The sequence below is a fragment of the Magnolia sinica genome, chromosome 17 (assembly GCF_029962835.1).
Source record: "Magnolia sinica isolate HGM2019 chromosome 17, MsV1, whole genome shotgun sequence".
In the NCBI taxonomy this organism is placed as follows: Eukaryota; Viridiplantae; Streptophyta; class Magnoliopsida; order Magnoliales; family Magnoliaceae; genus Magnolia; species Magnolia sinica.
Genome location: NC_080589.1, coordinates 47,983,094 through 47,998,738, shown reverse-complemented (window position 1 = coordinate 47,998,738; position 15,645 = coordinate 47,983,094). Strand labels below are relative to the sequence as shown.

General features: G+C 38.4%; 1 protein-coding gene across 7 annotated transcripts in view; it reads left to right on the top strand.

Moving 5' to 3' along the window:
- LOC131231154 (lactoylglutathione lyase-like) overlaps positions 1-14,685 on the top strand; it is a 45,734-nt gene extending 31,049 nt beyond the window's left edge. Inside the window, exons 3-9 of one of the 7 annotated variants that reach the window (XM_058227255.1) lie at positions 9,046-9,106; positions 9,219-9,298; positions 9,489-9,559; positions 10,429-10,518; positions 12,023-12,112; positions 13,085-13,168; positions 14,332-14,537. In XM_058227255.1, the coding sequence (XP_058083238.1) occupies positions 9,046-9,106; positions 9,219-9,298; positions 9,489-9,559; positions 10,429-10,518; positions 12,023-12,112; positions 13,085-13,128 (436 nt within the window). In that variant the 3' untranslated portion in view covers positions 13,129-13,168; positions 14,332-14,537. Of the gene's footprint in view, positions 1-9,045; positions 9,107-9,218; positions 9,299-9,488; positions 9,560-10,428; positions 10,519-12,022; positions 12,113-13,084; positions 13,169-14,331 lie in introns of all 7 variants that reach the window. The other 6 variants (XM_058227260.1, XM_058227254.1, XM_058227259.1 and 3 more) reach the window with 6 other exon arrangements.
- Positions 14,686-15,645: the final 960 nt, after the last annotated feature.

The window sequence follows — 15,645 nt, the reverse complement described above, 5'->3', positions numbered from 1 at the left end:
TTGCACTTGAATGTCATTTACGACGTTTAGATACAATAGCCTAAAGTCCGCATGAAGATACAGTTGATATTCATCAGAGTCATTACTTGATAAGGTTTGAAGTCCTATATTTCATATTTTGATACTAAAAAATCTATTAATAGGTACAAATACAATTCCACCAGTTTCCAACAAAAATATGAATTTATATCAAATTGGAACTAATAAATTTTTATTTTTTTTTTTTTTTTGGGAAAGCAAGCGAGCAAGACTCTCTTATTACTAACCGAAGGCAAGAGCCTAGAAGTATACAAGGGAAAGGGGCAAGCCCCAAAAGAAAAAGAAAAAGAGAAAGGAGCTTACACCCCAAACTCCGAGGGGAAAACGAAAAAAACACAAAAAAGGGTAAACAATAGGAAGTAAAAAAAGAAGAAGAAGAAGAAGAAAGGAAGGGAAAAGAGAATAAAAGAGTTCCACATCGCGGCCCGGCTCTATAATAAGGAAGCAACCTCAATCCCCGAAATGAGGCGATAGGGAGAGATCAGAGTAACCGCATCCAGCTTCAATATCATCCTCCTGAGGCGGGGCTGAGTAACACTGGCAGTGCTACTGGAATCAATAAAATAGGTGTGACTACAACACGCATAGAGCTGCATCTCCCAAGAAGAAGAGGGGTCCAAAGGACTAGAGACGCTTTCACCATTACGAACTTGAATGCTGGTACTCGTAAGAATGGCAAATGAAACCTTAGGAACACCTTGAAATAGGATTTGAAGACATTTATCTGCCAGCCCTCGCATGCCATTGACAGCGATGATTCCCCAAACTTGGTTATTCCTTTTCAGGAAAAAACTACGGCACAAAGTGACAAAAATCCACTACGAAAGCATAAATTACAAAGAGCAAAGACTTACCTGATTCAAACAAGCTTAAATCTCACCCTTGCTAGACCCTTTGCAACCCTAGAACCCCTTTTAGAAACCCTTTTGAATACTTTAGAAAGCCTTAGAATGTTTTAGAATGGCCTTAAGAACTCTTATTTATATATTAGGAAACCCGACTTTCGCACCGACTTGGAATAGTCCGGAAACTGCCTCAAATTTACGCAATCCGTGTGCTGTTTGCGTAATCTTCGACAAGTCGAATCAGATCTTTGACGAGTCGAGGAGCCACATCTGGCAGTGCCACTTGACCAGTCAAGTGTCTACTCGACTCAAAGTCCAGCGATGAATATTATTTTTTGGTCCGTGGTGCTCGACCGATCGAGGCCCTTGCTTGACCAGTCGAGGGTCCGCTTGACCATTCGAGGAGCCTGCTCGACCAGTCGAGGTTACGTAGATTCATTTTTCGGATTTGATGCGGACTGCGAAAATTTGAGGCGGTTTTGCAAGGGTGCGAAAGAGAAGTTGCCTAAACTATAAATAGGGGTTCCTAGAGCTTTTCTAGTGTATTCTAATGTGTGGGCAAAGGATTTTCTCTATACATCTAAAGCAAAAAGGTTAGTATATTGCTTGTAATCTTCATTTTCTTCATAGTGGAAGTTTTGCACCGTGGTTTTTACCCTTGTTGGGGTTTTTCCACGTATATCTTGTCTTGTGGTTTATTTGGAATGCTTTGATTCTTCTTCTAGATTATATTTCTTTCTGTTTATCGTTTCTGGGTGAGACCGGAGATTGGATCTCGGTTCACTGTGTTGTTGGCGTGCTGCGCAACAACTGGTATCAGAGTTATTGGTTTAGTTCAACTGAGAGCGATGACGAAAGAAGGGAAGACTAGAATTGAGAAGTTTGATGGTTCAAACTTTGCCTTCTGGAAGATGCAGATGGAGGATTATCTGTATCAGAAGGACCTCTATATTCCTTTAGGAGGAAAAGAGAAGAAACCAGAAAAGATGACAGATGATGAATGGTTTTTATTGGATCAGAAGGCTTTAGGAACGATCCGACTCTCTTTGTCTAAGAGCGTCGCCTTCAATATATCCAAGGTGAAAAACACAAAAGAATTAATGGAAGCCCTAGCTACGATGTATGAAAACCCTCAGCGTCCAACAAGGTTCATCTCATGAAACAGCTATTCAACATGAAGATGTCAGATGGTGGGAGCGTGGCTAAACATCTAAACGAGTTCAATACAGTCACGAGCCAGTTGAAATCTGTTGGCATTATTTTTTAGGACAAGGTCAGGGTGTTATTGATCTTGTCCAATTTGCCAGACAGTTAGGATGGCTTGGTAATTTCCGTGAGTAATTCTTCAGGGTCGACAAAACTAAAATTCAATGATGTCATCGGTCTAATTCTCAACAAAGAATCTAGAAGAAAGACATCAGGAGTTTCAAGGGACTCAGGTAATACTTTAAACGTTGAAGGAAGAGGAAGATTGCTAAACAAAAGTGACAATAAACACGGACATTCTAAGTCGAGGAAGAAGTCCAAGGGACCGAAAGACAAAGATGGGTGTTGGCATTACGGTAAGAAGGGGCACATGAAACGTGATTGCAGGGTGCTTAAGAAACAAGAAGGAAGCTCTCAAGGTGGGAAGGATTCAGTGAATCTATCTGAGGAGAGTGACACAGAGGTGTTGATCTTGTCTCTTGATGCGAGGAATGAGTCTTGGGTCATAGACTCGGGTGCTTCGTTTCATGCCACTTCATGTAAGGAAGTTCTGCGTGATTATATGTCAGGTGACTTCGGGAGAGTCTACCTGGGTGATGATGAGCCGTGCAGTATTGTTGGAAAGGGAGACGTTCATATAAATCAGAAAGATGGAACGGTTTTGAAATTGAAGGATGTCAGACATGTACCGAGTTTGAAACGGAACTTGATCTCAGTGAGACAGTTAGCCAATACCGGATATGTGACGACCTTCACCAGTGATTCTTGGAAGATCACAAAAGGTGCCTTGGTGATATCTCGAGGCAAAAAGGAAGGTACTTTGTACGTGACTTCAGGATCGTATAGTTCACTCGCAGTCGCATCAACTGGAGTGAATGGGCAGTTATGGCATCAGAGGTTGGGACATATGAGTGAGAAGGGGATGAAAGTGCTATTGTCAAAAGGGAAGCTACCAGGGCTAAAGTCTATTGACTTGGAATTCTGCGAGGACTGCATATATGGTGAGCAAAAGAGGGTAACTTTCAAGAAAACAGGACGCGCTCCAAAGACGCATCCGTTAGAACTTCTACATACTGATGTATGGGAACCGGCACAGGTATTGTCTCTTGGTGACTTACGTTATTTTGTTTCTTTTATTGATGATGCTAGTGAAAAACTGTGGGTCAATTTCTTAAAACATAAATCTTATGTATTTGATGTATTTAAAAAGTGAAAAGTAATGGTAGAAAATGAGATAGGTAAAATAGTAAAATGTCTTGAGGGTGCATACTGGGGGAGAGTATCGTGATAAGAGGTTTGAGGAGTATTGTGCAGCAAATGGAATCAAACATTAGAAAATGATTCCAGAGACACCATAGCAGAACGGTGTGGCTGAGTGCATTAACAGGACCATTCTTGAGCGCGCCAGGAGCATGAGGCTATATGCAGGATTGCATAGTACGTTTTGGGCAGATGCTGTGAATACTGCCGCATATCTCATCAATAGAAGTCCCTCAGCACCATTGGATGGTGGGCTACCAGAAGAAACATGGACTAGGAAAGAAGTAAACCTTGCACATCTCAAAGTATTCAGTTGCACTTCATATGTTCACATTGATGCAGAGCACAGAAACAAGCTGGATGCGAAGTCCAGGAAGTGCACGTTTATAGGCTACGGGCATGATTTTGGCTACCGTTTTTGGGATACAGAAAACAGAAAAAGCATCAGAAGTAAAGACGTAGTCTTTAATGAAAAAGTGATACATAAGGACAATGTGCAGCAACAAAATAAGGCCAATGAGAAAGAATTCGTAGAGATGAAAGAGTTACCGAACACGGGTGTTACAGTGCCACAGGATGATCATGCACAGGAGCATTATGAGGCAGAGCCGCATACACCGGTTGTGAGGAGGTCTACTCAGGAGAGGAGACCCACGGTCCGATACTCACCTTCCTTACATTATCTACTGTTGATAGATAATGGTGAACCAGAGTGTTTTGAAGAGGCATTATAGTCGGATACACGGGTTAAGTGGGAGCAAGCCATGGATGATGAGATGGACTCTCTTGAGTCTAATCGTACATGGGAGCTAGTCACTCTACCTAAGGGTAAGAAAGCTCTTCATAACAAGTGGGTTTATAGACTGAAGGAGGAGCACGATGGTTCGAAATGATACAAGGCTAGATTGGTTGTGAAAGGGTTTCAACAAAAGGCAAGTATCGATTTCACTGAAATATTTTCACTGGTCTTGAGTATAGTGGCTACAGAGGACTTACATCTAGAGCAGCTAGATGTTAAGACAGCCTTTCTTCATGGGGACCTTGAAGAAGAGATATATATGCATCAGCCGACAGGATACGTGGCACCAGGAAAGGAGAATAAGGTGTGTAGACTGAAGAAGAGTCTATATGGCCTAAAGCAAGCCCGAGACAGTGGTATAAGAAGTTCGACAGTTTCATGTCGGGAAACGATTATACGAGATGTTATGCAGACCACTGTTGTTATTTAAAGAAGTTTGATATGTCGTACATCATCCTTCTTCTGTACATTGATGATATGCTTGTGGCTGGATCAAGTATGAAGGACATCTCAGATCTCAAAAGACAACTGTCTAGAGAATTTGCCATGAAGGATTTAGGAGCTGCAAAACAAATCCTAAGCATGAGGATAAAGCGTGACAGGGAAAACAAGAAACTAGTTTTGTCACAGGCAGAGTACATAGCCAAGGTACTTGATCGATTCAATATGGGAGGTGCTAAGCCGGTTAGCACTCCATTAGCCAATCACTTCAAGCTTTCTAAGGAGCAAGGTGCGAAGACGCAGGAGGAACGGGACTACATGGCTAAAGTCTCATACGCGTCAGCTATTGGGAGTCTCATGTATGCTATGGTGAGCACGAGGCCAGACATTGCTCAAGCAGTGGGAGTTGTTAGCAGGTTCATGAACAATCCTGGGAAAGAACATTAGGAAGCTATGAAGTGGATCCTCAGATACTTGGTAGGTACTATGGATGTAGGGCTGTATTATGGAGGATCGGAAATCAAGCTACAAGGCTACGTAGATTTAGATTTGGCAGGAGATATTGACAGCAGAAGAAGTACTACAGGTTATTTCTTTACTCTGGGTAGTATGCAGTCAGTTGAGTCTCTCAGTTACAGAAGATAGTATCTATCAGTACAATGGAAGTAAAATATGTTACAGCTACAGAAGCATGCAAGGAGATAGTATGGATGCAAGGTTTCATGGAAGAGTTGGGTAAGAAGCAAGTAGATTGCAAGCTGTACAGTGATAGTCAAAGTGCAATACACTTGGCTAAGAATTCAGCCTTTCATTCAAGGACTAAGCATATTAACATCAGATATCACTTCATACATTTGTTACTAGAAGATGGATCGATTGCTCTGGAGAAGATTAATATAAGTGAGAATCCTACAGATATACTGACCATGGTGGTCACATGGGAGAAGCTGAAGCTCTGTTCAGTTTTGATTGGTCTTTAGGCTTGAAGATGGGGAGGCGATGCACTCCGGATGAAGAAGATGAAGGTTTATGGTGATGTGTCTCCAAGTGGAAAATTGTTGAGATGTGAAGTCACATCTGGACAGGGCCGCTCGACTGGTCGAGTGGCCCACTTAAGCAGTCGAGGACGGGCTCGGCTCAAAGTCTACCAAGCAAAATTGATTTTTTGTCTGAGATGTTCGACCGGTTGACGCCCCTGCTTGACCAGTTGAGCTCGACCAATCGAGGAGCCTGCTCGACTAGTCGAGGTTACGCAGATTCGTTTGCGGATTGCAGAAATTTAAGGCGGTTTCGCAAGGGTGCGAAAGGGAAGTTGCCTAAACTATAAATAGTGGTCCCTAGGGCTATTCTAGAATTATGAGAGTTATTCAAATGTGTGGGCAAAGGGTTTTCTCTATACATATAAAGGGAAAAGGTTAGTATATTGCTTGTAATTTCGTTTTCTTTATAGTGGAAGTTTGTACCCGTGATTTTTTACTCTTGTTTGGGATTTTTCCACGTATATCTTGTCTTATGATTTGTTTGGTATGCTTTGATTCTACTTTTAGATTATATTTCTTTCTGTTTATCGTTTGTGGGTGAGACCGGAGATTGGATCTCGGTTCATTAGCGTTGTTGGCGTGTTGTGCAACACTTGGGCTGGTCAAGGGTGCCCTTCGACTAGCTGCATCTCCCAAGAAGAAGAGGGGTCCAAAGGACTAGAGACGCTTTCACCATTACGAACTTGAATGCTGGTACTCGTAAGATTGGCAAATGAAACCTTAGGAATACCTTGAAATAGGATTTGAAGACATTTATCTGCCAGCCCTCGCATGCCATTGACAGCGATGATTCCCCAAACTTGGTTATTGGTGGGGGATAAGCAAAGAAGACCCACTTTAGAATCCATAATTTCTGCTCAGGCCAGAGTCCAAGTCGGCATGCAGAACGGACTAGGAAGTGGGAAGGTCTTAGGCCGCGGAGAGAGCACTAGTAGTCATAGAAGCTATAGGTGGACCAAATAAGAAGATGATCCTGGCTCTTGAGTTAGTTATTACATTCCTAAAGATTGCTTCCTTTTGGGTTGTTTTTGCATTGAAGACACAATTATTCCTTTCTCTCCAGACATGCCATGCGAGGGCAGGGAATGTGAGCCCGCTGAGACATTTAGATATTTCGTCGGTAGAGTTATCGACTATATGATTGACCAACTGTAAAATAGTTGGATGAAAAGCAAAAGGGATGAGGAGCTTAGCGTGAAGGCTTCTCCATATCCAACGAGTAAAGCTACAAGAAAAGAAAAAAATGGTTAATCCCAACATAGAAATATTGGAAAATCTCATATAATATAAAATAAAAGTTTTAAAAAATAAAAATAAAAATAAAAAAGTCTCAAACATCCTTGATCATAAGCCATATAATTGTCACTTCAAATGAGAACCATGATTCCAACAATGGTGATTAGTATTGACATCGATCAAGTGGATGAACTCTAAAGGAAAATTATTATTGATGGTCCAAGAACAAAGACATTGATAGAAAGAACTACCATTTATTTGCTAAATAGACAAATCAGCCAAAAAAGCCATAACTATTTTTATTAATAAAACACTAGAAAAAACCCACTTACGTTTGCATAAACCTATACGCATTACAAAGTAGTCCATTCACAGGCCAAAGCACATGCCAATCTGGAGAGCATCAAAGCAATTCATTAGGTGGAAACCACTGTCTAGGTGCCTTGGCTAAAAAAATTCGGACCACCCACTCAATAAGGGGGCCACATTGTACAAAATAAATGAACAATACAAAAACTTATTTAGCTGTCATTTTTGCTTTCTGACATACTGACCCACCTAATGAGGGGACTGTTCTGGCTTCCAACCCAAGGCATTGTACACTGGGCAAGCCTGAAGAATGGCTCGATTGTTGCAAACATGAATCATATTGGTATGTGTTGGCATTCAAATGAGTCACGTTGTACACATGTTGATTATCGAAGAACACCTTGATAATCATACTTAGTGTCCCAAATTTTGTGCGTCAACATCTCAAGCTAGGTAAGTGATCATATATCTCATGTATGTCTATTGCAAATAATGAGCTGTATTAGCTCTTCCTATATCATGAAGTATTGCATTTTTTTATTATCAATCACAGCTTTTTATACTTAAATAACATTGTTTAGCGAAGTGAAATAAAGGAAACTAAGAACTCTTATTGTGACTAAACCTAACAATTCAACTTGGTAATGTATACACATTGTTTTGTATTTTCTCTTTTGAATGTGGACTGGTCATGCATGTCTTCCTAACCATGAAGTTACATGCCAACAATTAAAAGGTTAGAGTTGACCAAATGAAGAGGAATTTTTTTTTTTTTTTTTGGCATGGCTCATCCGTGATGAAGGTCATCAGATTGATTGCTTGGATAATCCAACCATGGACCCCGCATGCAGAGATAAGGTACGAACAGGGAAGTTCCTTGTTCAGAACAAACAGGGAACTCAGCCTCACTTCTAGTCCACTGACTGAAACATAGAACTTTGTAAAATAGCATAAAGACTGCTAACAAGGATAGAAAAGTTAGAACTTATGAACAGAATAAAGAGATAAATATCACATAATTTGAAGAAAATTCAAGATTGCTACTACTATAATACAATGGGTTCTAATAATTCACATTCTTGTGAAGAAAATTCACACTCTTTAGAGTTCAAAGCTTGGTTGAGCTTAGCTTTTTTTCATTAAGAAGGAAAAGAAAAGGCAGTAAGGACCTGCTTGAGATACAGTCTTTCATCACTCAAATGGAATACTGCTATAGGCTTGATATTATCTAGGTAAAAAAAACTCTTTAAATGGTTTTTGCATGCCTTGTCAATGCATGTGTCATCTAGTGGCATGTTATAGAATCCCAATCGCCCATTTGATCATCAGTTTTGATCATTGAACTATGGGCCCCATTAGCAAACAATACATTTGGTGATGATCAAAAGTCTATTGCTCTTCTTTTCTGGTGATGATCACCCGTATTGCATTGTGCCACCATGTACACATTACCATTTTCATTGTCTTTAGCCTTATCCCAATTAATTGGGGCCGGCTACATGGTTCCAAAATTCCAATCTATTGAAACACACCAATAATCATCATCCTCTAAGCCTTATCCCAATCAATTAGGGTTGGCTACATGAATCATGTTCCGCCATTCCACTTGTTTTGGATTCATGATGAAGGTTATGACATAAATTTGACAATAGCTGCCAATTTGATGCAACAGTCCTCTATCTGGGCTGTGGACCAGCAATGAGAGCACAAAACATGAGAGAGAGAGAGAGAGAGACTCGGGCGGAAACATTAGTGAAATGTTTGAATGGGACTACAGATGATGATGGTGATGTTGTTGGTGTGTTTCATTTAAATAATAATAATTTTATTGATTGTTGGCTACTTAAATACTTTTTTCCAATTACATCAGGCTACTTAAGAGGTTGGACGTACCGCAGTACAAGTTCAGTGTGTACTTAATGGGATATGGGGAAATAGTTCCTTCAATAGTTCTTACATTTAAGTAAACAAATAAAGATTAACATTTTCATTTTTTATGATTGTTATCATATGTTGAGTATAAGGTCAGTGATTTCCATGTAGAATCCTGCATTGGCTCCAAATGATCCAGTACAACGATTGGTCTGGACCTTGAGACAGAAGGCCATAGTTGAGCTTAAACAGTAAGGAGCATCTCTCTCTCTCTCTCTCTCTCTCTCTCTCTCTCTCTCTCTCTCTCTCTCTCTCTCTCTCTCTCTCTCCTTCAAATAAATGTCTGCTTGCATGTGATTAAAGTAGACTATTTCTTACTCAGCCCTTAATTCTCTTCCTGACATTGCTGTGATAACGACTTTTGCTCGAATGCATTTCCAGTACTTGGGGCACAGAAAATGATCCTGACTTCAAAGGCTACCACAATGGGAATTCAGAGCCTTTTGGCTTCGGTATGCATCTCCAAAAGATCAATTAGAAAATCCTCTGAAGTTTCACAAACCCTGCAAATGGGGCCCATTCGGGTTAGGTTAAATGTTTTCTTCATTGCACATGTGGCATCATAGCATGTATGCAAGCTTGGCTATTCCTCAGCTTGGCCCAAAAACTAGGCAAGTCCTCTCATCAAGTGGGCAACACATGCATAAGAAAAACATGGACATACCTGATTTTTGGGCCAGTGTGTGTTTAAGGTGGAACGCTACTGATGAATTGTCTGGTTCTCAGGCACGTGTGCCATGTCCATACATGTACCCCCAAAAAAACACCCCCAATCAAATGTGAAAGGCTGCAGTTCACATACCCAAAATTTCACTATTTCAAATAAATATGCAGCAAAGTTGCAAGGAGTTGCAAAAAAATCTTTGATACTTCGAGCAGAGTGTGATTGATGATATGACACTAGTAAATTACTTAGAAATTGCTTAAGTGGCATACAAGTAATTCAAATAGAACTGTCCGAAATTATCAGTCTCAGTTTTGATGTATCAGAACAAAACATTATGCTTATTTGATTAACTGAATACCAGATTGGTGGGCATTTATTGGACAGTTAAATATGAAAAATATCCAGTGGTCCTAAATTGAAGGTTATGATTGCTTGACCAATGTGATTTTGGGACTGTGAGTTAGCAACAGTGGGTTTAATTTGAGCTAAAGTAGTCCACATCTACAATGTCTGAGTGCCTGCATATCAAGCATCATACTTTGCCAGAGTATCAAATAACTCCCCTAGAATTATTTAGGACAGCCCATTCTATTATTGGGGTCTATTTATATGCAAGGTACTCAAAATTATTTGCTCATTTATTTTGATTTTTAGGACATATAGGGATTGCGGTCGATGACTCACACAAGGCGTGTGAGCGATTTGAACATTTAGGAGTGGAGTTTGTGGGAAAGCCTGATGAAGGTAACTCTTTTCATATTCAAGAAATACAAGTGTTGAACAAGATTATAATAAAACAGAGGTTTCCTAACCTCAAAAGAACCCTCTCCACATGCACCTTTACATGCAGCCATGTGCCATCCTGGTGCATGGGTGGAATATGAGCCTTTCGTAAGGTGGCAGCCACAGTGAAAATGGAAAAAATTAAGCGGCACATTCAACAGGTGGGCAGGTCTTGTCTGAAACAATGGATGATTTAAAGGGGGAAAAAAAACCTACCCATTAATCCAGATTCTACATACAAAGGTTGACACTAGAAATAGCAATTAAATGGATTTTCCACTTAAGGTTTTAGTTTTTCTACTAAGGGAATTACTGGATAAAATCTGGGGTGTATGGGTGCCATCTAGAAATGAGTTTTAATGTGTTTTCTCTGGATAGTTGCTGACATGTACGGCTGTTAGAAGTGAACCAATGGTGAATGTTCAAGTAAAGATTGTGGCTCAAGTAGATATCAAAGAGGCCTGAAATTTCATTGGAAGCCATTCTCGTGATGGAGAGTCACGCAAACGTCTCTAATTTTGATTAACCATGTGTTAAAGGTATACAATCACTTAACAATGGGCTGGGATCATTTTGATTTAATGGAAAAGGAAATAAGCAGCATCCAAAGAAGTGACAGTGCTCTTGAAAAATGTGCCGAGGTATCAGCAGACACTGGAGCTGTAGATAGCAATGATTCAGGTCTAATTAAACTGCTCATGGACCTGGCCGAGTACCACTCTCCTCTCCTCTTAAAATTCACCGAGTCCAGTGCTTCTCCAGGGCCTTGGCTTCTATGGAGGCATTTACTATTCAGAGCATGAATGTCTTGGAGGAACCTTTCTGTAAATGAAAGAGCTCATGAGTGACATTTCTTTTTGACCCCTTTGATCTAATTTTCCATTTTTCTTTGACCCCTTTAACCGAATTTTATCAAATAATAATTAGACCAAAACCTGAATTTTCCATTTTTCTTTGACCCCTTGGACCGAATGTGATCAAACAATAATTAGACCAAAACCTCGCATCTTCTTACAAGTACACCATTTAATTCCTAGTTTGAATCCTGCTAAAGGATAGGAATCTATATATAACTGTACATGTGGTAAATGTTGTGAGTTTTCTATGTTTAGAATGACAAGAACATATTAAAGAGGTGGGAGATCTATTAATATTTGTGACAGATACATATATTTATCCATGTAGCTATCTATAGTATGTATTGTTGTAAATGGATATATGTTAGAATATAAATTATAGTATGTACATTTATACAGTTGAATTTTCCAAAAATTAGCAATCATGATTTGGATTTACCAAAATTACTTCCGTTCTTTTTCCTTTTTGTTAATTGGACAACCTCAACCAACTTCAACTACAAATAATGCATGTGCGCATCTACAATGCTTTAATCGTCAACAATTTTATTAGTTATTTCTAGGAAAATATGTGGTTGAGTTGATTAGTGTTGTCACACTAATTGTAGGAAAATCAAGTGGACTGGCATTCATAAAGGATCCTGATGGTTATTGGGTCGAAATTATTGATGTTAGAAGAGTGGCAGAAACAACCGCGGGTAAACATTTTTCTACTCGACTATTCTTACTTAACAAATGTTGAGTGGTGTCTCTTATGTGTCGTATGCAAATATCAACATATTTAAATGCGTTGCAAGCACATGCTACATCTACATGACTTTGATATTCTATGAAGATGAATATAAGAGATCACCAATACTAGTGTAGTAATATATATCAAAGATCCTTTTTTTTTACTTCCTACTTTCCATATCATTTGATACCATCATTTTTAGGCTAAATGCAACTATTAAAAATACAAACATGAAAACAGGCCATGAGAAACTTTGGGTTTCTCTTTGCCCACAAAAGATCACATACATGCTTGTAATGCACCCATCAATTTTCTCTTCCTTTTGCAAATATGATCTATCAATTTATCATGCGCTTCTTTGAGTGATGCAAACCAATACCCTCACATTATTTCAACTATTTAAAATTTGGTTATTTTGCTTTGAAAATGGACAATCATCACAACCTGTGTAATCAAAGAGTTGAAATATTCAATCTGATAAGTTTTTTGGGCATCCCCCATCCAAGGGGAGGCCTCTAACATAAACATTTTGGGTCATTAACATAACCCCAATTCCAATGGCTAAAGTCATAAATATCACATTGCAATAGGTCGGGGTGTTTTGGAGCAAAGCTCATTTTCAATCTAATTAGAGCGAGGTGGATTAAGTGCAGAGATGATTCTAGAGTGATATGTTATCACCACATGCTTATGAAACTTGAGAGAATTTTATGAAGCAGCTATCCGACCAGCTATGTGATATGGGATGGGGCTTTAGGCAGTTAGAAGGCAACATAAGGAGATATTGAGTATCGTAGAGATGGGAATGTTGAGATGAATATTTGGAAAGACTAGGAAGGAGAAAATTAAGAATAAGGCCATTCAAAGCAACCTAGTAGTAGTTCCAATAAAAGAGAAAATGATTAAAAGCAAATTGACATAGTTTGGTGATGTGCAGCAAAGATCAAAGAATCCAATGAAGACCTAAATAGAGTTGGATAGAGATGGTGAGAAGGAATCTGAAGATTGTTCACTAACCAGGGTAAGAGCCTTAGAAGTTATTGCTGAAACAAGATTCTTGAAGCCAACCTCAAATAGCTCAGACAAAACAATGCAAATGATGATGACGATGACCATGATTTTGTAGGGAAATAACTATAAAGATAGGACAGGCATCTTAATGTAAATTTTGGTCAAGAATCCATCCATGTTGAATCAAAACAGTTGGATCCTTGCACACATCCATGCCATGCAGCCTGTGTATTCTGTCATTTCTCATAAGAAAGTACAAAAAGAAAAAGTGAAAAAGATGAGCAGTTCTGGTGTACTTGACCAATAAACTCATGTTTTGATTGTGTACAAGCAGGTCTAATGTTTCTAATCCAGACTCTGTTGGGCCACAGTTTGGATGGACCATGCTCATCCATAGCACAATCCTCTGCGCCAATCTTGAGTCTTTTTTTCAATTGAATGTGAATCGGTTCTGTTTTCCTCTTCTTAACCATCTAACCGCAGGCAACAAATTGAAAACTCTCTGACTGAGGATATTTTTAAGGCATGGTCTATTAGTTGTTATTCCAAATTGATTAACAGCCTGGATAACTTAAACATGGGCCCACTTGTACAGAATGAAAACTCGAGTATATTGTTCATATCCACGGAACAAGGATCATGTAATTATCTGGAATAAGTTATCACTCTAAATTTCAGTGTACCTGATGTAAAAACAACCTCCTGGATCATGACTGGATGTTTATTAGGTGTTGGATCATGACTGGACAAGCAATTCGGTATGGACCGATTCCCTACGTTCCATACACCTCACAACCATCCGATCTCAACTCTCTGAAATTCAGTATGGTTCACATCTGGTTGATCATTCCTCTTTGAACTTGTGCTGTGTTTTAATACACGGAATCCATAGAGATATGGAAGTTATTTCCACATACAAGACAGTTGGGTTGTTTGCATATATAGATTCCATGTAATAATCATTTCACTTATCCATGGTCAGAATTCCACTTGCTATTGAAACAGGCACTGTATTTTGGAATCTATTTTATACAGTGATCATGGAAATTATCATTGACGAATCGTTATGTTATCCACAGAATCCACAAATCCAAACAGGCCGTTAGTTTAAACCACTCAAACATTTCTCTTAAAAAAAATATTACTAAAAACTTGTTTATTGGTTTTGTGCAGTGCATTTGATTTGAGCTAAGAAGAATGTTTTTTCTCAAGTGTTGATTTGAAGATTATATGGTTTTCTTCATTTGTATTAGTAAAGAAACGGATTGTGGTGTTGATAAGACTCTTTATTACGTTTATTTGGTCAGTGTGACTTTGCTACTTCATGAATGTTTTTATGGACTTTCACATTTTGAAGCAGAGACATTGGTTCCTTGGAAGAGTGTGAGAATCCACATGCGTGGGAGCAACCACTTTTGATGCCACAGCCAATGTTTTCTATATCATTATCACTTGTAATTTATTATGCACGCTTGAGATACAGATACATATCAGTATCGTATGGAATATATTGGTTGTATCGCATAATGCATTGTTGTTGTTGGGAAACATTGGAAAACATTGGAAATTGCTTGAATTTTTCAATGAACCTTAAAAGACTTAGAAATTAAAACATCATAAAAAACAAGTGCACATAAGTTTTCTTCATATGGGGTCCTAATCTATGCACTATCTAACTAAACTCATGTAAGTATATTCAAAGTCTATTCATATAATTTATAAATATATGAAGGCATGTATGGAAATGTAAACAATACATTCAAAAGTAAAAGAAGAAGTATAAAACTAGAAATATACTTGTGAATAATGTGTGTGATTGTGCCTCAAACCTGTTAGACAGACTGAAATATACCCATTATCTCCATCTCGATGGGGCTAGGCATAGTATTGTTGCTCCACAAACCAACATTACTATGCCTAGGTCATAGTAGAATGATACCAATGAAGATATTTTGTAACATAGTGTTTGTACTCATCCTCTTCGATTAGAGAAAATTTGAATTTTAAAAAAAAAATTCCAGATTTTTTGTAAATCGACCCATCTTCTCCCAAATCCAAAAATTGGAATGGATGTGATGATGACTTAATCAAACACTTCTCAATACTCTGAAATGGGCTCCAATTGACCACCGATCATAGGGGAATTTCGAAAAAATAATAATATTTTTTTCAAAAAATTCCTAAATTACTAAGAATCACTAGATCGGGTTATATATATATATATATATATATATATATATATATATATATATATATATATATATATATATATATATATATATATATATATATTACAATTTATCAATTTTTTTACAATTTTGTTTAATTTTTAAAATATCTAAATCCATGGTAACTATTTGACACCAATTTGACATGATTTATATTTAAAAAATGGATCATTTTTTAAAAAATGCCCATCTGATCGAATAGGTGGAATATATCAGTATTACCTATGCGTTTTAGATCGCATAACTAGGATACAAGATA